This window comes from Talpa europaea (genome assembly GCF_964194135.1).
Source record: "Talpa europaea genome assembly, chromosome: 1".
In the NCBI taxonomy this organism is placed as follows: Eukaryota; Metazoa; Chordata; class Mammalia; order Eulipotyphla; family Talpidae; genus Talpa; species Talpa europaea.
Window position 1 is genome coordinate 48,787,751 of NC_140073.1, and position 25,575 is coordinate 48,813,325.

General features: G+C 38.9%; 1 protein-coding gene across 1 annotated transcript in view; it reads right to left on the reverse strand.

The window, feature by feature from the left end:
- Positions 1-16,267: 16,267 nt before the first annotated feature.
- Positions 16,268-25,575, reverse strand: part of GDPD4 (glycerophosphodiester phosphodiesterase domain containing 4) — a gene marked incomplete at both ends in the record, with an annotated part of 41,092 nt that continues 31,784 nt past the window's right edge. The window contains 5 exons of the mRNA XM_084250372.1: positions 16,268-16,273; positions 16,910-17,057; positions 18,916-19,070; positions 19,980-20,195; positions 23,658-23,814. Coding sequence (XP_084106498.1) covers positions 16,268-16,273; positions 16,910-17,057; positions 18,916-19,070; positions 19,980-20,195; positions 23,658-23,814 — 682 coding nt within the window. The remainder of the gene's footprint in view (positions 16,274-16,909; positions 17,058-18,915; positions 19,071-19,979; positions 20,196-23,657; positions 23,815-25,575) is intronic.

Below are 25,575 nucleotides of genomic sequence, written 5' to 3' on the forward strand. Positions count from 1 at the left end.
TAAAAAATTTTAAGTTGGAGGTTGAAACTGAGCCTAATACATATGCCCACAGGATCTTTCACAAGACCAAAATCAGCTTCCACACATTTTACCAGACTTAACCAGATTACCCAATCTAAAACTTACAGAAAAATAGAAAGAGGAAGGAGAACTGCCTGAACTAAAGGTTGAACCCACATCTAACTCAAAACACACACACACACAGAACTATGCTGTAGTGAAACCAAGCTCCTCTGAATTAGAGACAGAAAAATCCCACCACCTGTCCTGCAATCGCACATACCTATGTGCACTGCCTTATATTGTACAGTACATTATAAAGTAAGCACAATGATTTCTGGGGGCGGGGGGGGCGCTGCCTATTGAGTTTGGCAGGCCCTCTGGATAGCTTGAGTTAGTTCAGTTGTAATCGCTTTTGCCTGCTGATTATTTGATGTTACTGGTTACGAAAAAGTGTAAGTCATGCTAGTCAAATGTGAGCTGAGACGAGTGAGTGCCCTTTTAGTTTTGAGTGATAAAGGTCATATTGATTAGTTGAGAATTGTTAGGCTTATCCAGGTCTATATTAATATAGTGGTGATATGCCTCCAGTATTTGGTCTAAAAAGGCTGATGCATTTTCATTTGGGTCTTATTTTCATGGACCTTTTTTTGCTCATGGACTTTGATAACACTTTTTTTTGTTCTTTTGCTTGGGGGCCACTTATCTAAACCCAGCTAGGATGTAATCCTGGTAGTGCTGGATCCTACCTTTCTCACCACATTAGGATCCCACTACCGGTACTGTAGCAGCACGAGTTGGGTTGCTTTCTGAAGAACAGATCCCAGGGCTTTATGATGTATGTAGGGCTTTTCAGCACTATTCTTTTTTTCTCTGAAACAAGAGACTAGGAGGCCACATATATATATATTAGCTCAAGCTGGGCAATAAACACCTAAAAGAGTCAAACAAGTCAGTCATTTTGAGGGGACTTACCCTGTAAGTGGGGTTATGGTCTTTCTAACTATATAATTTAGAAGTGGAGAACTGGATGTGGTCCCACATCAGGTACCTCACCTGGAAAATTACCTATCAGGGATGCTCCTAATAATTGTTTCCCAATAAAAACCCCAAACTCCGGGGGGCATGATGAGATTGCCAGGGACCCTGTTCTTCCTATTGGTCAGTGGGCCACTTGGGTGCCTTGTCTTTAGATTTTGGCCACAGGCAGAAGCCCCAGGCCAAAAGAGATCTTGGTTAAGTGAATCAGATTCAATAATTTGCAACATCTCAGGCTTAAACTTCTGAGGCTTTTCCATGAAAATTTGGCAGCCCTTCAGCTTCTCTTGATATATTATCATAAAGGATTAGACATAGGGATTTCCCTTCCATTTTTGTTATCTTTGACACAGGGCTGAAAGCTGAAAAATTCTTTAATAGCTTAAAGCTCCATTTATGGGTCACTTCTTGACCAATCTCAAATCATACTGTAAGCACAATGAATTACAGGAGGGGCTAAACACATTTTTTTCCTTTTTTGCGGTGGTTCATAGTTATGCTTTTACCAATTATTTAAAGAATATCCAATTGGGCTCTGAGCTGGTATTAAACTTGAATTCCCCATTACAATATGAGCCTTGGAAATAAAGTAGAATACAGTGGGTGGAGGGTAAGTAGAAACAGGCACACAAAGGAAACTGCCTCTGAGGTTCCATGAACTGGAGTCCACATATGGTACGAGTAGATTTAACCAAGAAGACTTGTACATTGAAAGACATGTAAACTACAAACTATCCACAAAATGTTGGAAAAAAATTAAAGAAGACATAAATTAATTGAAAGCAATCCCATGTTCATGGATTGAAGGACTTAATGTAATTGTTAAGATGATAATACTATCCAGAGTGCCCTACAGACTCAATTTAACTTTTATCAAGATCCCAGCTGCATTTTTTTCTATCTTAAAACTCATATGAATCTCCAAACAATCCCTTGAAAAAAAGAAAGATGGAGGCCTCATACTTTCTGATTTCAAAACTTACTACAAGCTACAGTGACCAAAACAGTATGGCACTAGCATATCCTATCCTAAAGTATAGGATAGAGACCCTAGAAACAAACCCCTGTATATATGGTCAACTGATCTTACAATGGTGTCAAGACCATTCAATGGGAAAAGGATAGTCTTTTCAATAAATGGTACTGGGAAAAGTGGATACCCACATGCAAGAGAATATATACTATATACAAAAAAGAACTCAAAATGAATCAAGACCTATAGGTATGAGCTACAACTATAGAACTTTTTACAAGAAAACAGGGAAAAATCTTCATGACATTGGATCTGGCAATGATTTCTTAGATATGACACCAAAGGCATAGGCAACTAAAGAAGAAATATAGTAATTGGAATTCATGAAAATTAAAAGCTTTTGTGCATTAAAGGACACTAGTCAACAGAAAAAAAGAGACAACCCAACCAAACACTGGGAAAAATATTTCCAAATCATGTATCTGACATGAGGTTAATAGCCAAGATATATAAAGAACTAAAACAAAACAATCAGGTTAAGAAATGGGCTAAGGACTTAAATAGACCTTTCTTCAAATAAAATATACAAATAGCCAATAAGCAGGTGAGAAGATATTCCTTATCACTAATTATTAAGGAAATGCAAATCAAAACCACATGATATATCACCTAACATCCATTAGGGTAGCAATTATAAAAAACACAGAAAATAACAATAGTTGGTGAAAGTGTGGAGAAAGTAAAACCCTTTTGAGAGTCTGGGGGTTCAAACTGGCAGACTTCCTGGGTTCACTTCCTCCCCAGAGACAATAAACCTATAACTATATATGGAGCCACTCCCTCTGAAACAACTGAGGTTAGAGGATCAGCATCTCCACAACAAGTAAAAGACCTCCTATGGAAAGGGTGGGAATGAGGAGGACACAATCTCACCAGGAACATCACCCCGCACATCCATGGTCAGGAAGGATATCATAAACATGGAAGTTATCCCTGGGGAGTGAAGGGCTTGCATCCCACATCAGGTGCCCCAAACTCTGGGAATGGCACTGGAGATGCAAAGACTTCCAGCTGTGGAAAACAAAAGGGCTTTCCTTAAGGAGAACTATAAGAGTATAGGGGGATAGAGATTTTACTTTTAAAGGGCTGAGCAGGGGTCATCCTGGTGATGCAAGGGGTTAAGACGCAACCTATGAAGCTGTCCAAAGCCTCTGTAGCATGAGTTCAATCCCCGGCCAGGGAGGAGCAACCCACATGGCACAACAGACCTCTCCTGACTAGTCTGCTGCTCCCCTCAGCAGTGTATTTGGGTCATCTGCCTATTCTGTTCCCCACTATGTCTCTGGTGAATCCTCTCAACCCCACACTTCTGGCCTGTACCCCAGCTCTTGTATGCATAAATAAAAAATCTTAAAAACAACAACAAATAAAGGGCTGAACACAGATATATTCACGCTGGGGAACCAACACAAATGAACAGTTTGAGGGTTATTTAGACCATACCCCAAGGGGTTCCACTTGCTAAATTTAAAATGTAAGCCACAGGAATAAGATAAAGGGCTCGCTTTCTGTGAATGGAGACAATGGTGAGTGCCCTAATTTCCTCTTTGTACAACTAGGTCTTGAACTAGCATGCACCATACTTGCAGATTCAGTCAAGGTACCAGGGCAGGAGGGCAAAACACACTACCTCTGTCCATGGCTTGTCCAGTTTCCAGGGCAGCTCTGACCCACAGTATCTGCCTACAACTTAGGTACAAAGCACCCAAGACAGTTCACATCACACAGTACTTACCATGGCTCATGTCCATGGCTGCTAGTATAGTTCATGTCTACAGTATTCTTCCTTGCTTACAGCTACAGCTTCTAGGACAACTCAAGCCAACAGAAATAGTTCATAATCATGGCTCCAGGGTCAGTTTGTATCCATAGCCCTTCCCTAGGTTTTTTGCCCACTGACTTCCCAACCAGCTTACACCAGCAGCTCCTGAAGCAGCTCACTCCCATGGCTCCTGTTGCTTCAGCTCCCAACACTGTTGACAGAGCTCTCCAAGCTGCCATCTTGTGCCTACTCTTTTGTACCAGCTGCTCCAGTCACCAAGGCCTCAGATGTAGCAGTCGTTTTCCACCAGGTACTCTGGGCTGACATTCTGTAATCTTCATTTCTAACACAAGCCCAAACCTTCAGAACTGGAAGAGATAGCTGTTTATCCTAACAGAAATAAACACAGAGGGTCAATCAAAATGAGGAGACAGAGCAATATACCCCAAATGATAGAAAACAAAACCTGAGAGGCAAAAAACAAATCAAACAAAAATAAATGAAGTACATGGTGAAGATTTCAGAGAAACAGTTATAAAAATTCTCACTGAATCTGGAGAATAATGGATGAACAAAACCAGAACTACAACAAAGAGAAAACAGGAGAAAGTTCCAAACAGCACCACAACAGATGAATCAAAAAATACAACAGACAGGCTCATCAGCAGTCTAGATGTAGCCAGAGAGAATCAGTGAGTTGTAAGATAAGGTAGTGGAAAACACCCAAGAGATCAGTATAATGCATAGAAAGCAACACAGTGAGTTAAGGACAATAAAGAAAGAGAAGACTATGAAAGAATGTGAAATGAAAGAGAAAGATGAAAAGCAAGATAAAACCACAGAAAAAGACCTCATGGAAAAAAGATAAATGACTTGTCTGATAAAGAATTCAAAATAACAGTTACAGATGTTCCCTAAGGCCAGGAAAACAATGTATGAATAAAGTGAGAATTTCAGTAAAAAGAAAATGAAAGAAAGCACAAAAACAAAATCACAAAGATAAAGGATACAACAATTGAGCTAAAAAATTCAAAAGAGGGGTTCAAGAGCAAAATATATGAAGTAGAAAAAAGATCGGCAAACTTGAACGCAGGAAAGTTGAATTCTCCAAATAAAGGAGTAAAAAGAATGAAAAATAATGACACCAGCTTCATAGACTTATTGAGCAACAATGCAAACCAATTTCAGGTTGTAGGGGGTATAGAAGGAAAAATCAGAGGCAGAAAATTTATTTGAATAAATAATGGCTAAAAATTTCCTTTATCTGGGGACGAAACATATCCAGATGCAAGGCCAGAGATTGCCAAATGAGGAATCCAAAAAGACCCAAACCACAACTCATTATAAGTAAACTGTTGAAAATTGAAGGAGAGATTCCTAAAAGCAGCAAGAGAAAACACACCCATAAGACTACTAGCAGATTTTTCAGCAGGAACTTTGAAGAGCAGGAGGGAGTAACACAATATATTCAAAGTGATGAGAGAAATACCTCTTCACCAAGAATACTACGTGATATTTTTCTTTTTCTTTCTGGCTTATTTCACTGAGCATGATCCCTTCCAGCTTCATACATGTTGCTGCAAATTGCATGAGTTTATCTTTTTTTGATTGCTGAGTAATAGTCCATTGTGTATATGTACCACATCTTCTTGATCCAGTCATCTATTTGGGGGCATTTGGGTTGTTTCCATAGCTTACCTATTGTAAATAGTGCTGCTATGAACATAGGGGTGCAGTTGCCCCTTTTGAATTAATGTTTCTGTGTCCTTTGGGTAAATACCTAGGAGTGAAATCGCTGGATCATATGGAAGCTCCATCTTTAGCAGGTTGAGGAATCTCCACACACCTTTCCATAAGATAAAGAGACATAAATTATGACATCAAAAATATAAATGTGGTGAGGGGAGAGTATAAATGCAGGGCTTTGAATGTATTCACCCGTAAGTTTTTATGAACTTAGCAAAAATAAATGAGTGGGATTTGAGAGTTAAAGAAATCTAGGAGGAATAAGAGTGAGGATTTGAAGATTGGATAAGATTTGGAAAAGGAGAGGGACAAAGAATGTATAAATAAGTTTTCTGCCTCTCCTTTATTTTGTCCATTACAAATACTAGGTGTATTATATAAGTCTCATGGTAACCACAAAGCCAAAAAACCATAGTAGATATGAAACAGGGCTCCTCAGAGACAGCCAAAAACCAAGCGCCATAGCTCCATCTATACAATAGGGTGCAGCAGGTCAAAGGACAGTGCCCAATATAGGACAGGTCACTGTCTATGGGTTCTTGCTTGCACACACACTTGCAAGACACCTCAGGCTCAAAGAACAATAATGGGCTATTTTACAACGAGCGGAAACAAAGAGCTTAATGTAGCCACAAGTGGCCAGCTATCTTACCCGAGGGTCCACCAGAAGTATAGATGTAAGCAGAATGCTGATCACCTGTCAACAGAGCTGGACAGCACTGGCCAGTAGTGGTCATCACTACTGGTCACCAGCAGCAGTGTCAAAGACATCAAGTGTTAACAGCTCTCTGTGAGTTGTTGACCTGTATCAACAACAAACAGCTTTTTGAGACACCAGGCCCAGGGCCTATGGTTCTCTTCTCAGGCGATGTCAGAGACAAGACTGGCGGCAGGTATGGTGGCCTGGTCTTCTTTCCATGGAGGTTGGCTGCTGGATGCTGCTTCTTTCTTTAGAGGCCAGGAACAGAGTCTTCACAGCTCCCTCCAGCCTTGCCTTATATCCTCTTTCAGGGTTCCCCACCTACAAGTCTACAATCCTATGGCTGATTGGAAAACATTTAGCACCAATCAGTTTGTAGCTCACACCTTATTGGTCCATTCTATAATCCAGGCACCAAGTTCAAAAGGGAGGCTGCTGGGCTCTGAAGAGCCACAGCCAGAACTGGCCTGTAGTGGAACAGACTGCCACTGCTCCTGCCAGCTCCTGTCATTGAGGTGGCTCCTGCCATTGTTGAAATCGGGTTCAGGTTTCAGATACACAAAAGAGAAAGGAATGTAAGCACACCATCACAGAAAATCATCAATTGCAAAGAAAGATAGAGAAATCAGGAACAAAGGAATTATTACTGTGAGCCTCAAGGGGGGGTCTGAGACCTGGGACGCTGATTGCGAAGGACCCACCAGACGGGGGACTGCTGTCAGCTACAAGCAGTGATTATTTTTCTCAACATGGTTATATAGGAATTGTGAACAAGGACATCTCTGTTTTATTGTAAGTCAGAGAAAATAGAACGACCTTGCCTTGCACGCCATGTACGTGAGCCCAAGCATGCTATGTACATGAGCCCATGTATGCCATCTGCTGCACTAAGTTACAACTGAGGGGACTTCCAAGGACGGCACAAGTACAGGAAGTCCCTCCCAGGAGGTTCGCCGTCCTGGCACACTCGAGTCTGCTCAGCGTTTCTGTCAGCCCTTTTCCTTGCCGTCCTCAGGTCACCTTTCAATCATCCTTATGCAACAATTACAAAACAGCTGGAAAAAGTAAACAATGGCAATAGTCCATACTTATCAGTAATTACTTTAAATGTAAATGGACTATCTCTAATCACATAGTAGCTGAATGGATTAAAAAAATCAAGACCCAACTATGTACTACCTACAAGATATTCACTTCAGCTCTAAGAACACACACAGACTGAAAGGGGTGGATGGAAAAAGATAACCTCCGCAGATGGAAACCAAAAGAAATTTTTTAGAATTCCATTTTCTTGATATATATACCTGATATCTATACTAATATAGATATAGGAATATATATCTGATATATATATATATAATATTAATGTAATGATTTTTTTCTTTCAGATTTATAATGGAATTTTATGTAATACATATTATAATAGAATTATACATATATTCACATATTTATCCATTCTTCCATTGCCAGACATTTGGGTGTTTGCCTATCTTGGCTATTGTGAATAATGCTACAATGAACAAGGGATTGCAGATACTTCTTTCAGAGACAATTTAATTTTCTGCCCTGGAGTGGGATTGCATATTCATGCAGTAGCTGTATATGTAACACTTTTAGTAATTCCCATACTGTTTTCCATAATGGTTGTACCAATTTATATTCTCACCAAGTTGTTTTCTCACATTATCACCAACACTTTTTTTTTAAGTAACAGCCATTCTAACAGGTGTGAGATAATTCCTCTTTGTCATTTTGATTTGTATTTCCGATTATTAGTGATGCTGGACACCTTTTCATGTATCTGTTGACTATCTGAGAAATGTCTATTTCAGTTGCTCTCTCATTTTTTGAGTATGTACGTATGTATGTATGTATGTACGTACGAATACATGCATTGCCATTGAGTTGTGAGTTCTTTATATATTTTGGCTACTAATCCTTTACTATGTGTGTGGGTTGCAACTATGTTCTCCCATTATATAGGTTGCTTTTCACTTTCTTGATTGTTTCCTTTGCTAAACAGAAGCCTTTTAGTTTGATGCAATCCCACTCATCTATTTTTTGCTTTTGTTGCCTGTTGATCTCATTCCTTTTGTTGCCTGTTGATCTCATTCCTGAGATCAACATTCAGGTTTTTCCCTGTTTTCTGATTTCAGGTCTTAAATTTAAGTATTTATCCAGAATTTCTGTTCAGAAATCAGAACAGACTGATGAATTGTGAAAGTACTTAATGCCACTGAGTTGTACAACTAAAAGTGGTTACAATGATAAATTTTATGTGTATTTTATCACAATTTCTTAAAGGACAATAAAAAGTTTGATTGCTATTAAAGTTTTGACTATTCTCATCTACTTAATATGCACTCTGTTCCTCTCCTTTTCTCAAATCTTAGTTCTAATTCCTCCTACATTTCTTTCAATCTCAAAATAATGTCACTTTCTTGTCTAGATTCCAAGAACTACTACTATCTGGTGTAATTCTCTACCATAACCACGAAGAATTACTTAAATATTTATATTTACAGTCACAGTTATCCTGTTTTCTATACTAGTTTGAATCCTATGTGAGGGAAGTAGCAATATCCTGTTCAGTCAAAAGGACATGATTCAACAATTTATGCCTGGGTTTGATTAATGAAGTATTTTTAAATATTCCATTTTGATTTCATTTCACCGCTTCTTTCACTTGGTAGATCCCAAGCTTCCTTCTTTGCAGTCATTCAGATTGATAGGTCCAGATACTTGCTGTTCCCACTTGAGGCCCAGGGTTATTGGACTGTACCATCATCCCAATGGGAAATCAGTCAATGAACCTATTAGGACGCATCCCACTTCACAGGAGATCACAGAATGTGGATGTGGGATGAGATGGTTGGCCCTGAGTTATAACTATGCCCAGCTACCTGTCATTCTGTCTCAGGCTCCATCACTCATCCCTAGCCCTTGTCAGGCTGAGTGATCACAGAGGGATTTAGAGAATACATCGTTTTCCTTTGGGTTCCTCAGATGTTGCCTTTATTACAAGCTGATGTTCACCCGTCAGTCCTTTAACAGGGATACTATAAAAAGTGAGAAGAGACAAAGCCTGTGACGCCCAGAGAATCAGCTCCCGCTCTAAGATCATTTCCCCCCTGCCCATCCTCTTGAGATGCATTTTTAATTAAAAAGAAAAAAAAAAAGCTAAACCAGAATGGTACCCCTGAAAGCCTCAATGGCCCCACCGCACAGCTTTCTTGACCTCTCCCCACCAGCACCACCCTCGGGCACAGCGAGGAGGAGGAAAAGGGGGCAAAATGTGGCTATTACTTCTTCGAAGATGACGACCAAAAAGAGGACAAGCTCAAGCTGGAAGCACTGGAAAGCAACACATAAGAGGATTCTTGGGAGGGTTCAGTAGAGACGTTCTTTGTGGACTGTGTTGCAGAATGGAAGACCTCTGTGGAGGAAACTGATGGTTCATCTGCACTCACGATGGGCAATGCATCCGGGTGGGTGGCCGCCCACGAGGCTGACTGGGTCAGGTCAAAGACAGTCTTCATGGGCGCTGTTGGTCTAGAACCACCCTGGGCTTGCGTCAGTCTGCTCATATTTTCCCTGACAGGCTCTGGTTCTATTTTGGCTTTCTTCTTGGGAACTATTGAAAAATGGCGAGTGCCTGGATAATTTTTTATATCCTGGGTTAAAGTTGGATAGAGGGATGCTATAGTCCAAGGGATTTCCCTAACTCGGGATGGAGTTGACGTTTCTTGATTATCGCTTTTTCCCCTTTGGAGATTTATGCTCTGAGTATCTGTGGGATAGAAAAGACAAAAACGGATTCCTCAAATGTTACTTCTCCAACCTCTGCTGCTGCTGATTTAGCTGATGCTAAATCTTACTTATCTTTAAAATGTTAGTCCCTCACTACCATCTCAGTTTCTTTCATCCTACCTTTCTCCCTATCCCAAATTTGTGCAGACTCTATTATGAGCCTCTCATTCAGCATGGTGCTAGAATTTTACAGTCTATTGCATAAGATTCTAGCTCACCATGGAAGCCCTCTGAAGTAGAAACTAACATTTGCTTAAAGGTCATGCATTTTACAACCATTACTTCCAAATTAATTTGAGCAGGAAAATTAATACATCCTCAATTTGAATGGGAGGGTTCCAAGTGCCCAGATCTTGTCTTGCTTGCACACATAATGCTCAGAAGTGTATGCCATATAGTAAGCATTCAAAAAATAACTTGATAGAAATAAAATAACTGATGGAAAAAAATAGATGGAGATGTTTCCCAATAATGGAGCTAAGAAAGTAACTCTTACTGAAAGACAAGTTAAAAACTGAATAATACAGAAAACAAAGTTTCCCAAGAATTTACGACATGGGACCAAAATCTAAAAGAAAGTGAGACTCCAAAGAAGTAAACCATGAACTCAGTTATTTTTGCCTGGAATGCAATTTTAATCTTAAAGAAAAGTTGCATTCATTTTTTTGTCAGTTTCACAGGAGGAAGGGGATTTTTATTGTATCTGAGTTTAATCTGCTGGTCAATTTCTAACATCTAATATGACATGACAACTAATATCTTTATGATACTACATTTTAAATTTGTCAATGTGGTACACTGCTCCATTTATTTGGGTTTTCTTTCTTTCAGTAAATTTTTGTAATTTTCAGTGTCCAATCATATATCTTCTTTGAAAAGGATTCAAACATATTTATTCCTATTTTATGTCGTTATGGATGATGCTATTTAAATCTTCTGAAATTTCCGATTATTCATTGCTTAGACATGGCTGATTTTTCTGTATGTTGATTTTGTAATTCAAGATACTGCTAACTTAACTCACTTATTAGTTCCAGTATGTTTGTTTGCTGACTCCTTAAGCTTTTTTTAATATTAATAATCATTCTGCAAGTCAGGGGTTTTATTTCTTCCTTTAGGCCTTTTATTTATACTATTAAACTGGCCAGGTGCTCCAGTACAATACTAAATAGAAATGGTAAGAGCAGATGTCCTTACCTTATTTTTGATCTTAGAGGGAAAAATTATTTCATCATTAAAAATCATACTGACTGGGCCTCCCCAGGTGGCGCAGCAGTTGAGCGCTGGGCTGCAAAGCTGCCCGCAGCCTCTGCAGCACCGGTTCAATCCCTGGCCACCGGGCGAGGGTCCCACATGGCGCGCAGACCTCTCCTGCCGCCCGCTGCTCCCCTCAGCAGTCTGCCTGTTCTGTTTCCTGCTCTGGCTCTGGTGAATTCTATCACCCTCCTGCGCTTCTGACTGTACCCAGTGCTTGTATAAATAAATAAATCTTTAAAAAAAATTATACTGGGCCTCCCTGGTGGCGCAGCAGTTGAGCGCTGGGTTGCGAAGCTGCCCACAGCCACTGCAGCGCCGGTTCGATCCCAGGCTGCTCCCCGGCCACCAGAGGAGGGTCCCACATGGCGCACAAACCTCTCCCGCCGCCCGCTGCTCCCCTCAGCAGTGTACTTCAGTCCTTCTGCTTGCTCTGCTCCCCGCTCTGGCTCTGGTGAATTCTCTCACGCTCCCGCGCTTCTGACTGTACCCAGTGCTTGTATAAATAAATAAATCTTTAAAAAAAATTATACTGACTGTAGATTTTTTTTAATTATCTTTTGTCAGATTAGGGAAGTTTGTTTTTATTCCTAGTTTGCCCAGAGGGCTTTTTTTAAAATCATAAATGGGTATTGACATCTAATATGCTTTTTCTGCTTTATTTTGTTAGCCCTCTAGAATCCACGTCTAGCCTACACTTCCAAATTTCAACTTGGTCCCTTCTTCCCAATTTCTCAGATAACCTTAGCTCTTGTCAGACATGAGAACTGCTTCTGTGTCTTGAAAGAAAGGGTAGAAATAAAGATATAGCAATGGCCTAGGCCTCTAACTTTACCTATGCTTGTGCCGGTGGCTTTAAAGAGTTCTTTTTTGCTGTTTTTCCACCTGGAAGGAAACAGACTGTAAGTCTCATAGGCCTCTTCCCAAAAGGAGAATAATACAAAGCAGTGGCCAGTAAAGAAACAAATTCTTACTTTCTAAATGAAAACTCACAAAGGAAGAAATTATGGGTATAAACAACATTGATTTCCTCTAGCTAAAGCTCTTCTACCAGGCTGTTCCCTATTTCACCTGAATCCTGCAACCCTGTAGCATTTTCCAGGATTCTGACAGTCAGATAAAAAGATTATGATCTGGAAAGGGGTGGTGATTTCTCCCAAGATTACTCAGAAACCAAAGCCAGTAGCTAAAACCCAGGTTTTTCAACTTGTAAGTTTGCTCTTTGCACAATACCCTGCTATGTCAAGTTTTGTTGAAGATGGAGGCATTTTATTTTGGACAACCTTCAACCCCTGTCCTCTCCCAACTGATCCATACTGAATCTGACTGAACTTTAGTGAGAGTCCTATTCTTAGAAACTCTCTTATACTGGGGAGGTAGAAGAGGGATTAGAAGCCATAAGCAGCATGAGAAGAAATGAGAGATTCAGATTATAAACTCTATCTTCCTGAGAACTTGCCATGTGGGAGTACAGAAATATGTAACTTTTTTCTCAACATTCCATAAGAACCATTTATACTTTGATTTTGGGAGTCATTCAGAATTATAAATACATGCTTACCAATGATAATAAAATATGGCAATAATAGAAATTACAGAAATGCTATCCAGCAAAATCCACCAGAATCTATAGTTGCCTGGTGTCTGAAAAACAGAAAACAAATCATAGTTAAAGAAGTTTACACTTGGGGCCTCCCCGGTGGCGCAGCGGTTGAGCGCTGGGCTGTGAAGCTGCCCGCAGCCTTTGCAGCGCCGGTTCGATCCCAGCCACCTGCGAGGGTCCCACATGGCGCGCAGACCTCTCCTGTTCTGCTCCCTGCTCTTGCTCTGGTGAGTTCTCTCACCCTCCCGCGCTTCTGACTGTACCCAATGCTTATATAGATAAATAAATAAATCTTTAAAAAAAAAAAAAAAGAAGAAGTTTACACTTGGAAGGGATTTTTAGACCACACAGGCCTAGTCTGCCAGGGCTGGGGGAGGTGAGGAGAAGAAGACCAGGGGAAGGAACTTTGGTTGACGTGGTAGTCTCTGACACAGAAAGTACCTGCTGCATGCTAACAATCACACCTTACATGTGTAAGGGGGCTCTACAAGCAATAAAACACTTCAGATTCTTCATCTACTTTGACCCTCACGGTAGAGGTGTGAGAGAGCTCCAGAGAAATTACGCAGCAAGCTTTTTCTGGATCCAGGACCACAGGCCAGGTTTCATAACTCCCAGTACACTATGTTTTCATGGTATGATTTCCCAAACCTGACTGTTTAGCTAAGTCTCCCTGGATAGCTTTCAGTAATATAGGTATTATATTAGGAATCAGAATTTTTGCATTTTTAACAAGCTCCCTAGGAGATGCTGAAGCGACTACTCTGTAAATGATATTTTGGAATCATTGTTCTAAATCATCACCATGCTTCAAGTTAAGTATGCTAAAGTTAAAAGTCCTCCTTATCTAGCATACCTCCTTCTCTATACTCCTTACACGAGTCACCTGTTTCCCAGATCTCCATCTCCCGGGTCCTCCCCTGTGAGCTTCATTATCTCCAGGTTTGGTCCTCCCTTTCCTCTTCCATTATTCCCCCTCCAATGTTACTTCATGCAAGTGAGGCTGGTGCTTTTTATTCTTTCTTAGGTCACTCTTCACCCTGTCCCAAGGTATTCCCTTAGACTGAGTAATAATGTTAATAACATTGATGATCACAACAGTGATAATAACAACTGATAATTAATAAGCATTTATAGGAACTAGGGGAGTATTCTAAGCACTTTAAGGATATTTTCACAATCACAACAGCACTACAAGGGAGGTACAGTAGAAGTTCTTAAGCAACTTCCACTAAACTAAGGCTCTTAACCCCCTCTTGGAAACATACTGACTAAGGTCTGGGCCTCACCTAGGATGCCCACCAGGTGAGGTGTACAGTCATCAAGAATAAGTTGTTCTTGCTTCCCAAATGGTTTAAAATAGTTGTACTTGTTATAACTATGCAGTGTAATTAAATGTTGCTTAAATCTGTAAAAATGTGTGGGGAAAAAAGTGTCGTTTTCATGAAAATAAAGTCAATGCTTTGAAAAACTCAAGAAAGACAAACTAAGTCATTAAAATATCTTCAATTAAGTGTAGATGAAACACTAAAAGATTGGGGTAAGAAGATTATAAAAATCTGTTTAGATTCAGATTCTCTTTCCCAATGACTTTAAGTTCTTGTTCTGCTTTAAAGAACACAACTTAGAAATTCATTTGGATATTTAATAAGCAAGAAAATACAGAATTCAATCAGCTCAAGTATCCTTAAAGAACATGACTTTTGTTAAACAGTGAATAAATATTTTTTATATTAAAACAAAGTGTGTGAGGTTTGTACATGATAGATTATTTATTAAAATCACCACAATATTTCTCTCAAACTGCAGCCTACAGGCAATGTGACATGGCTATACCTACCCATCCAGAAGTGAAGTCTGTTTCTCCCCTTTCCCACCTTGAATGGACTTGGCCATATGCTTTTCTTTGGCTAATGGAACATTAACAAACATTACACGGGGAGAACCTTGAGAAATGCTTGTGCTCTGTGGCTTGAGCTCTCTTGCAGCGAGGAGCCCACTGCCACTAGGGAACAGGATCAAGTTGGCCTCCGTGAGGATGAATGACTACACGAAGGGAGACCCTCTCACTGCATGGGCCTTGCTTCCCAAATGGCTCACACATGAATGAGGCCACCCTCACCCATCCTAGAACCACCTCAGCTACCACACAGAATGTGAGAAATAAATGTTCGTTTTAAGCCACTGAGTTTAGGTGGTGTTTTTTTTTTTAAGTAGTAAAAGCTAATAGAATGTATACAATTTTTTTATTCCCCTTTTAACTATTTCCGTTCACAGGGAAATGATCAGGCTGGATTGTGTTGGATAAAAGTTCTATTATATTATTGTTATCCCCAATTTACAAATAAATAAACTGTGCCTCATTTGCAAGTTCACACAGTAAGTGGAAGAGCTAAGATTTGAATCTGCACATTCTAACTCCAGAGTGTGGGCTACCTGGAAAAGCCCTTGGGGTTCTGACCCCTTAGTAAACTGACCAATTGAGTCCTTTAAAAAAACCCAAGCCAGGTGTAGAATTTTTATACTTTTTTGAATTTTGAATCACATGAATTTATTATAAATTCAAATATTGTTAATTCAAATACTGAATGTAATCACATTTTATGTAATAAAGTTTTATTTAATATATCTAAACAGACAACTTTGAGACATTATTGATGTAGGAGTATAGGATTATAGGGGGGCTGCTTCTAACTTATGCATTTTTGTAATGATTAAATCTTATATAACGAAGAAATTTACTCTTGTCATCAATTTTTAAAAAAACAAGAGAAAAATATGCAGTACCTACATGAAGGGAATTGTATTGGGATAGACAAGTGGAGAGGCTTTATCTGTGCTAACAGGCCTACCTCTAAATGTTTCCCGAAAACTCCAGAAAGCTGCCTAAGCCACTAGAGAAAGGAGGGGTCAGAAATTTTGCACTGCCACCAGAGGGCCTCAACAGACTACTGGTTTTCTGAGATTGTCCCCTTGACCCTCATCACCTTTCTCCTGATCTTGACTGTGAGCATATCAAAAACGGGCAAGTGAGGCTGGAGTTATTGAGGTTTCCCATTTAGACTTCTGTGCCTAAAGGTTTAACTTTCAAGGCAGTCTGGAGTTTGAGTTATTACCCTAGACAGGACACAGAACTGAGACTCTTTGAAGTGAACTTCAAAAAAAAAAATTATCTTAGAATGACCATAAAAGTTATAGGACCTAAATAAGGTTCTACTCAAGGAAAGACCAAAATCAGAGTAGTTTAAAGAGTCAGTGGAAAGAAATTAAGCTGTTTTCTCTTGTACACTACTCTGTCACACTCAGTCAACCTACTGTGTTCTACACCTATAAGGAAAACAGGGTCTCTAGGAGTTGACTGGTACACTGGGGCTCCCTCCACAGATAATAAGTAATGGGATTTAGTTGGGATTGTAACCCAAGTCTTCACAGCACTAAGCCTCTGGCAATAAGCAATAGTGAGACCAGAAGGGGAAATTAAGCTGGGCGACTGGATACTGACTCTCCTCTTTAAAAGCATTTTGTTCAGGGCACACAGACCACTTTGGAGTCAAGTCCACTTGGCTTTCTCCCCACACTCCATGCCTTTATCACTGTCACCATGCCGCTAGGAAGGTGTGGCTGAAGGAACAATGAATCTTGTATCATGCACCCATATGCACCCATCTTCATGGTACAGTTTCCTCAAAGGAATAATAGTGACTAACTCAGAAGGTTAAATTACATAAAGCATGAAAAGGATGTTGTGAAGATTCAGTAGACTGTAATTATTAAAACAATACTGATTTCTCCCTGAAAGTCATAAAGGACCTAGGCAAGAGTGTCACATCTCCAATATCATAGAAGTCTCTGCTTTTAAGTAGCTGCTCAGGGACTACACAGTGGGTTATGAAGGGGGTAGGCTGAGGGATGGAGACTCCCATTATACCAGACAGAGAAGAACAATCTGTACAACCAGCTTACCATGAAGAAGTAAGGATTCTTTATGTGTCTCAGATTCTGAATGTTATCTGTGGTCACTGAGTGAATACTGGAGCACCAGGCCAGTGAGTAGAGCCAAGGCTCATTGACGATGTATAAGTTGATGGTAATGTTAGCTTCTTTATAATCTCTGGAACAAAAAAAAACCCACAAGGGATTTAGACTTAATCTCATTTTCGCCATTTAAAAGAGGAACAGCCACTATGCTCGTGAAAGGTTGTTGCCTACATCACCACAAACACCTGGTACTGGAACAACTTATGATGTGACATGCAGAATGGGCTCATTTGCTATTAGATAATGGAATGGATTTAACATCTCTGCTCTAGTAACAACAGCGGTATGTCAGTAAATTGGATGTCTCAGGGGAAAAGGAAGGTGGGGGGAAGAGGAAGAGAGGGAGGGAGAAGGAATGAAGTGAAAGGAAGAAACAAAAAAGGGAAAGCCTATTTGCGGGCATTTGCCAATGTCCATGGTACAAACACCTGTACCACAGCTAATTTCAGATTACCACTGGTAAAACAGGTTTGCAAAATTTCTGAATATTTTTATTTTTTATTTTTTGATCCAGATATTTATTCATCCGTTCCATTACCTGTTCATGAATTTAACAAATTTTGTCTGTTTATTGAAGTGCTACTTGGGTATAGCCCCTGACTTACAGAAATAATAATCTAGAGATCCTCATATATAAATCCAAAGGGCAATTATTGCAATTCTAGTTCTTTCTAAACCCAAATGACCATTTGTACAGACCTTGGGCTGATACGAATCTGTATTCCCAGATAAAATTAGAATCGGCATAAAACATAGATGATTAGAAAGCTGTCCAAAGTCATATGTGTAGGGAGGCAGGTAGACAGGTAAGTCAGCATTGAAACAGGGCCTGTGCCCACCAAACACAAGCACCAACACATAATAAAGGTTCAATAAATGGAAATTATTATATTTTTTCCCCAACCACTAGGTTAATCTAAATTATGAGCAAAAGAGAAAGAAATCATGTTAGAGCCATTTTCTATTCAGAGAAATGTGCTCAAAATAGAGCAGCAACTAGACAAAGAGAAATATTCTGACTGGGAAAGAGGGGTAAAATACATAATTTTCCAATGCTGAAAGAAAAAAGACATAGGATCAAATACCCGTGGCCAGAGAAACAGGAAAAGCAGGATCAGAAACAGAGGTATGTGCATCAGACTAGTTCATGGTTTGAGATGCAGAAAGGTTATCTAGGGGGACTTTCATTAAGTCCAAGGAAATTCTAAAGACCTACAGGACTATAGATCTACATCTGTATCTCCAAGGAAGAATTTGTCTCTGAAGCATTTAGAATCATCTGGAAAATACTACTTTTAAATAGAAGAGAAAGAGAAGATGGATTACATTAAGTAATAAATAATTGTCAAGTTTCAGAAAGTTACCATTTTATTCCCAGGAACTATTAAATCGGAAAATTTGTACCTAATTATATATTTATAAATATGGTGGGTAATAATTTTAGTTTCTTCTCATGCTTGGCTATTTTAAGTTATATACAGATATAGATTTAGCTATGTTCTTAATTTTGCTTACAAGAAATCTGGCTATCTGGTCATAACACTATCATGAGGTACTGCGACCCATCTGGTAATGACAGGAGGATATAAACAACTGACTTTTTTATGACCAAATTATATAAAAATAAAAAACACGAAGGATAGAAAAACATGAGTTGAATGATGAGAGACTGGAGCATAAAGGAGAAGTGGCTGAAGACTATGTTCCAAGGAGTCTACGCTTGATAAAAGTTTGTTGGCAGAAGGAAGGTGCAAGAGAGAGAGGGAAGGGCAAGAAGGGGGAAATAGAGGATTCAAAAAAAAAAAAAAACCCAAAAAACAGCCACATATAGAAATCCTGAAACAAAAGGGGAAGCCTTGTAGCTCAACTGGAGTGCAGATTTTGTGCAAGTAAGGCAACACATGCCAACAGAGGTGTAGCCAAACACTCACCTCAAACCATTAGAGAACAATCTCTTATAGTCAACATTTATTATTCTTATCTTTTGTTTTGCAAGGGCTTCAACTGGGATGAACCGGCCCACCTGCTGAAAACCAGGAGCTTTGTTCCTGACATATGTCCTATCCAAACCTGGTAACCAAAAAACCTGTAAGGAGAAACAAGAGGTCCTTCAGTGGATAATCCAGCTGTCTAGGTGCAAACAGCCCTGTGTATTTTGGATAGAGCCCATTTCAGCACTGGTTACAGTCTACAGGCAGTAGAGAAAGAGTCTAGCCCTCGGTGATAAAGTCAACCTGGTCTAATATCATCTAATTAACTCTTATAAGGAGTTTTCACCAGGGTTGCACCAGACTGGAATTTTCTCAGTTAACATGTACCAAGGGCCCATTGTGTGCTGACAGTTTCATATTTACCGAAGTAGATAAGGAATTGGTAGATGCAGATGAGAGGTGGGAATCAAACATCCCCTGGCTAGTGATCCTAAAAATCACCTTTGAGAGGAGTCATTTTCTGCCAGTAAAGAATGCTGTTATAAGTCATCTGTTGAAACAGCTCTATTTGCAAAAGGACATGTACCATTTGCTTTATTACTCATTCTGAAAATATGAGATTTGAAATGATTAACTGCCCAAAAGCAGAGCTGCTTCAACAAAACATGATGAACAAATCTCTGCTCAAATAAGAATCAGACGTCCTTTCTGTATTATTGATTGAAGCAAAATCCTCTCAATCTTATAGTTCTCCAGGCTTTTCTAATATCTCTATGCTGGTGATGAGGCAGGTCACATCAAATAATCATTACACACATTCTTTTTTAACAGACTGCTGATATTGTATTTGGTGTGAAATAGCAAACAGCCTCGATTTCTCTGCACTGAAAGAAATTTAACTGGGTCATGGCCACATGTAACTGTATAAGGAAAATTTCTATAGGGAGCAAAATTATTGAAGGATCCAAGGGAAGACGTGCAAGGTAGGTCAGATTGAACTGCTATGCTCCTGGGACATGCTACCCACCCTCCCAACTCTACCATAAATATTGAGTTAGACATACCAGATGTTGCTCAATTTTAGAGTCAAGGATCACCTGTACTGTTTCACGGATAAACCTGCCTCTGAAAGGATGTTTTACTGGAGGATGATGAAGATCAAACATCACAAATTTTTTTTCCTTCCGTGCAAGTTCCAAAAATTCAGATAGCTTTGGAATCGTCTGGTTTCTAGCTTTTTCACTATCAGCCTCTGATAGGGGTTCCATATTATAAAAAGGCTAAAAATAAATATATCAGAGAATACATTGGCTCCTATCAAAAGAATTTTCCAGTTCTCTTGTTACATATCCCACACCCAGCCCTACTTCCATGTTACTCCATTACCATTCAACCAACCAGTTCCTCTGACATACTGGTCCTGGAATAAGAGATCCCAAGGAGGGAAATTAAACAGGTAATTATGATTTTTTAAATGATTTCTTCTCTATCACAGAAACTGTTATATTATACTGAAAGTCCCTTCATGTTCTTCTCATGAATTTCCTTTTTAGCTTTTTTTCTGTATCTCAAAGTAACAAAATCCCTTTTTAGTCACACTGGCTTCCCACATTTGCTCTTATTATTCTAGTTTTATGTAATGCAAAGAACATAGGCTTTGACTTCACAATGAATTGGATTCAATCCCAATACTCCCAAGGAATATGGCCTTCCTTGCCATATTCAACTGTTTAAAATTTTGTCCTCAACATGCAAGTTCAAATGCTACTAACCTTCAGGAACTCGTCCTTAAATATTTCTGAGCTAAAGAAATTTCAATGACAGTAATCATCAATGGCCATTTGTCTGCCTTTGTAATTCTATGTCTCATTCTGCCTTCTTCAGTTAGTTACCTACATCTTAGATCAGATTCAAATCCAGGCTTCACATTCATCTTGCTGGCTAACCTTGATAAAAAACCATTTAAATTCTCAAAGTCTCTACTGCCCAATTTATAAAATGGAGAAGGGATTATTTTGAATACTGAATGATAAAATATTTACAAAGATCTAGGAGCATGTGTGTAGAAAAGGCACAATTCACTTGCATTCCTTCACTTCTTACTGCTTCTCCTGGAGTGAACTCCCTCATGGCAGAAACTGTCATATTTTATTTGCAATACACAGAATTTCATCTTATATTTCAGTCCTTATATATAAACACACACATATACTAACTACTTTCATCATCATTTGTCAATTTTAGAGAATTATGTGGATGAAGTCAGTGATAAAAGGCAATCTCTCAGGAGAAGGAAACACTAGCTTCTCACATTTTCTTAAGATTCAAGTAATTTCTTTCTTGATACTTTATCTTCACTTTTTTTTTTAAAGATTTATTTATTTATGCATACAAGAAGTGGGGTGTAGGCCAGAATTGTGGGGGGTGAGAGGATTCACCAGAGACAGAGTGGGGAATAGAACAGGCAGACTGACTGAAACACACTGCTGAGGGGAGCAGAGGGCAAGACAGGAGAGGTCTGCCGTGCTATGTGGGACCCTCACTGGCCAGCCAGGATTGAACCTGCGCTGCAGAGGCTGCGGACAGCTTCACAGCGCAGCACTCAACTGCCTGCACCACCAGGGGAGGCCCTACTCTTGCAATCTTTAATACGTGGGGGGGGGGGGGGAAGGTTTTTTGATCGTAACCTAGGACAAGGTCAAATGTTCTGTGAAGCTGTTAGACCTCTCCAATTATAGGTCTCCCCAAACCCTCAACAGACAATATCTGCTTATAGTGTAAAGGAATAGCATATTTCCTAGGAAACAGCCTTCTAAGGATATTGAGCCCATCAACAGGAACTGAAAATTTTGAGGTGATTTTCAAAAATGTATCTTTCATTTTGGCTGGTGTGGTAAATAAAATAGCCCAAGGCTTGGGCTAGAAATTAATGGTTTAAATCTCTTAATCTGAGTAATTTTGGAAAATAGAAAAGTTCTGATTTATTTTTGACCAGCTAATATATAATGGCTAACACTTTGTGTAGAACTTAATCAAAGAAATATTATGGCTCAATTAGGAAGGGGTTTATTAAATGCAGGGACAAAAACTGGCACTGGACTCATTTTTGTGGCAGTAAATGCTACTTGCAATACTGTTTCAGGACAATTAACTTACCAATGCCATAAATTGCACATTTTCAAGATTTCAGAGTGGTGGTTTGCACTGTGATTTTAGTTCTCTAATAGAGCTAGGAAAAATTATGGGTTTTTAATTTGTTTGGCTTTAACTTTATTTTAAGGATGGGAGTAACAATTCCCAAGCTGTATACATTGGAGCTGAAACCGGAAGTACTCTCCAATTGGACTGTGATACAGCCTTGCACTGTCAGGATAAAACTACTTTGATTACAACATAGTATAAATTTATATGATGCTGGATACAATTTGTTAATATTTGCTGAAGACTTTTGTAATATTCATGAGGAATACTGTTCTTGAAATTTAAAAATTTTATTGAACTACCATTGCACTATAATACTACATAGGTTTCAGATGTGCATCATTATAAATCAACAGCTAAATATATTACCTTATATTCACCACTAAAAATTCAATTACATCCTTCACCATATAGTTCACCCCTTTTACCTGATTTAACTACGTCCTCCTCTTCGGGTAGTCACTAATTTGGTCTTATACTCTAAAATTTTATTTTTTTTTATTTACTTCATTCATTTTGTTTCCTTTGCACAATATGGGTAAAACTATACAGTGTGTTTATCTAACTAATTTCAGTAAGTATAACCTTTCTAGGTCCATCCACATTGCTGCAAATAACAGGATTTCATCTTTATAGCTAAGCAGTATTCCACTGTGTATATAGACCATGAAAATGAAATCATCTATCGATGAGCATTAGGTAGTTTCCAAGCCTTGGCTATTGTAAATAAAGATGTGATTAACAAGGGGGTGGCATGTATCTCTTCAAATTAATGTTTATGTATTCTGGGTTACATGGAATTTCAATTTTTAATTTTCTGAGGTCTATCCATACAGCTTTCCATGATGGTAGAACCAATTTATATTCCCAATATTCCAATTTTCTCAAGTGGATTCACTCTTGCCTCAAAATGACACTGAACACAGCACATGCTTTATATTTTACCACACCTTTATTAGTCTATACATCTCCTTCCGGAATTACCCATTTTCATCCCTCAGACTGAGCTAAATGTAGTTCTGACATGCTCCTGAACAACCAAAAAATTAACTCTAGTTTAGCACTTATCAAAATGTATGTAATTGCTTGCCTGTGAACTCCATATGGCTTAGTGTATGTTCACCAGTATATTCTATGTGCCCAGTATCCAATACGTATTCAGTAAATATTTGTTGAATGGTAATAAGTAATGGTCAAGAATAAATACTTTTCCTAGTCTGTATTGTACCTGTGAATTACTCAAAATATTTGCCCAGGAAAAAACGCTATTTACATGGTGGGTATGCTGTAAAAGTTCATGACCTGCTTGGATAAAATGGGATTAAATGACAAGGTTAAGTTTGTCTTCTAATGAATGTAGACAGCAGCCATCAGACTGACTAAATTACTGAGAAAGAAACTAGCTCTCCTGCCAACGCTATAGTCTTCCTCCCTAAATTGGGATGAAACTGTGTATATGCTTGCCTATCTTCATCTAAAGCTCTTATCTCCAGGAGGGAGGGATTCAATGCAGGTTTATTTAGTAAAGAAATGTGTCTTACCGGTGACCGTAAAAACCATTTGCCTGCATTCAAAGTTGACAGGAAATTCCAAGTGAAGCTGGAACCAGATAGGAAGGCAGCATTTGGCAAGACCTCCATGATATTGGTTGTTCTTCTCAGGTCATAGTCATGCATGAGAAAAGGCACCCCATCGTAACTGCAGGCAGAGGGAGGAAAGCAAGGAAAGGATCGATAGTCTGAATTCAGCCACATTGGCAGCCAGGGTTCTCAGAATACCCCCAAAAGTCACAAATTTACTCAAGTTCCTTATTCCCTCCTAAAAGTCACAAAGCACTAAGTACCAGTCATTTATACTTTGATGTCAATATTTTTGTCCTAGAGATCAATCTTTTGTGACATGAGATGCTCATATTAATGACGGCTTAAGAGTTTCTTCTCTATTGAGGGCCTCTCTGGCATCAGGAACACAGTAGTAGGTACGGTAATGACTTAAGAGTTAGGGAAGGAGGGTGGAAAAGAGGCAAGGTCTTAAAGTCCTCAGAACCATACTAAGCAGGCATCCATGCAATCTTCTTATGTTTTTTTGACTCATTTTCCTTCTAGGCACCTGCTCTCAGTATTTATGATGCTAGTTCCTTCACAATAGATAGTATAAGTAGAGACGTTTCTGTTCTATTATCTGCTATTTGCTTTGAAAAATCTTGACTTTTATGAAAATTTCTTCTTTTCTCATTATAGTATCTATGAAAAGAACTCAGTAATGGTCATGAGGAAGCCACAGAGGTGAGGCAATCTGCTGCCCAGAAATAGATAACTGGACAAAATAAGGAAAATAACTTTTTCACTCAATGGAGAACAGGGAGTGTAATATTATAATCTCTGAGGGAAAGCAAACAAGTGAAATAAACTCTACAATTACCCAGGCTTCCTCCTTACAGGTGAACAATGGATTGTGGAATGGGAAGGGGGACCTAAAAGGGATTCAGCTCTATCATGCTGAAGGAGAAAGAAATCAGATTGAGGATAGCCCTAGAAAGCTAGAATTTGTGGGCTAGAGTCCCACAGGTGATAGAGAGAGAGGAGAGAGGGGGGAGAAGGGAGGAAGAGAGAGAAACAGAGGGAGAGACTGGTACATGCGCAGTGTAAAATTCTATGAAGCTGGCCAAGAACAACTTCTAAGCAAAGAAAAATTACCAGAAAATTTTAATACAAACAATTTGAAGAACTCACACACAAGTGTGAACCATTCAAGTTCCATCCAGCAAGAGTGAATAAAACTCAACAATTACATGGGCATTCTTTAGAGACTGCAGAGGGCCACCCCTTAGAAATGGGGTAACTTAAAACTAGGTCCTCAAATATGACAGCCAAAATGTTAGATTTATAGGTAGAATAAGCTTTATAAGCTAAACTTACTAGTTTATAGAGAATCGGGGATTTAACTTTAATAAACTGAATACTTATTTTGAGCTCATACAAGACAAAATCCTTCTCACACACAAAAAAATCCACCACCTCCCCAGGAACAAAAATAAACTTATATTTAACAGAAAAAAATGAAGGGAAAATGAAAACATTTTCATATAAACAAAAGACACATAATTCATTTTCAGCAGTCCTGTGCTGTAAGAAAAATAAAAGATATTCTTACACAAAAGTAGATACTAATTGGAAACTTGAATCTACACAGAAGAATGAAGAGTACCAGAAATAATAGATGAGTAAATATTTCAATGTTTTTCTCATTTTTTAATTTTTTTAAATATTGACTAAAGCAAAACTTGATGAGATTCATGACAGTAACAGATCAAATGATAGGTGAGGAGAAATGGAACATACTGTTGAAAGACTTGTTTTTTTAAATAAAAAATGTGTAATATTTGTGGAACAGGTGATAAGGGAAAGCGCATATTACTTCCAGTTCAATCACCAAAAAAAGAAATACAGTTAAATAAGT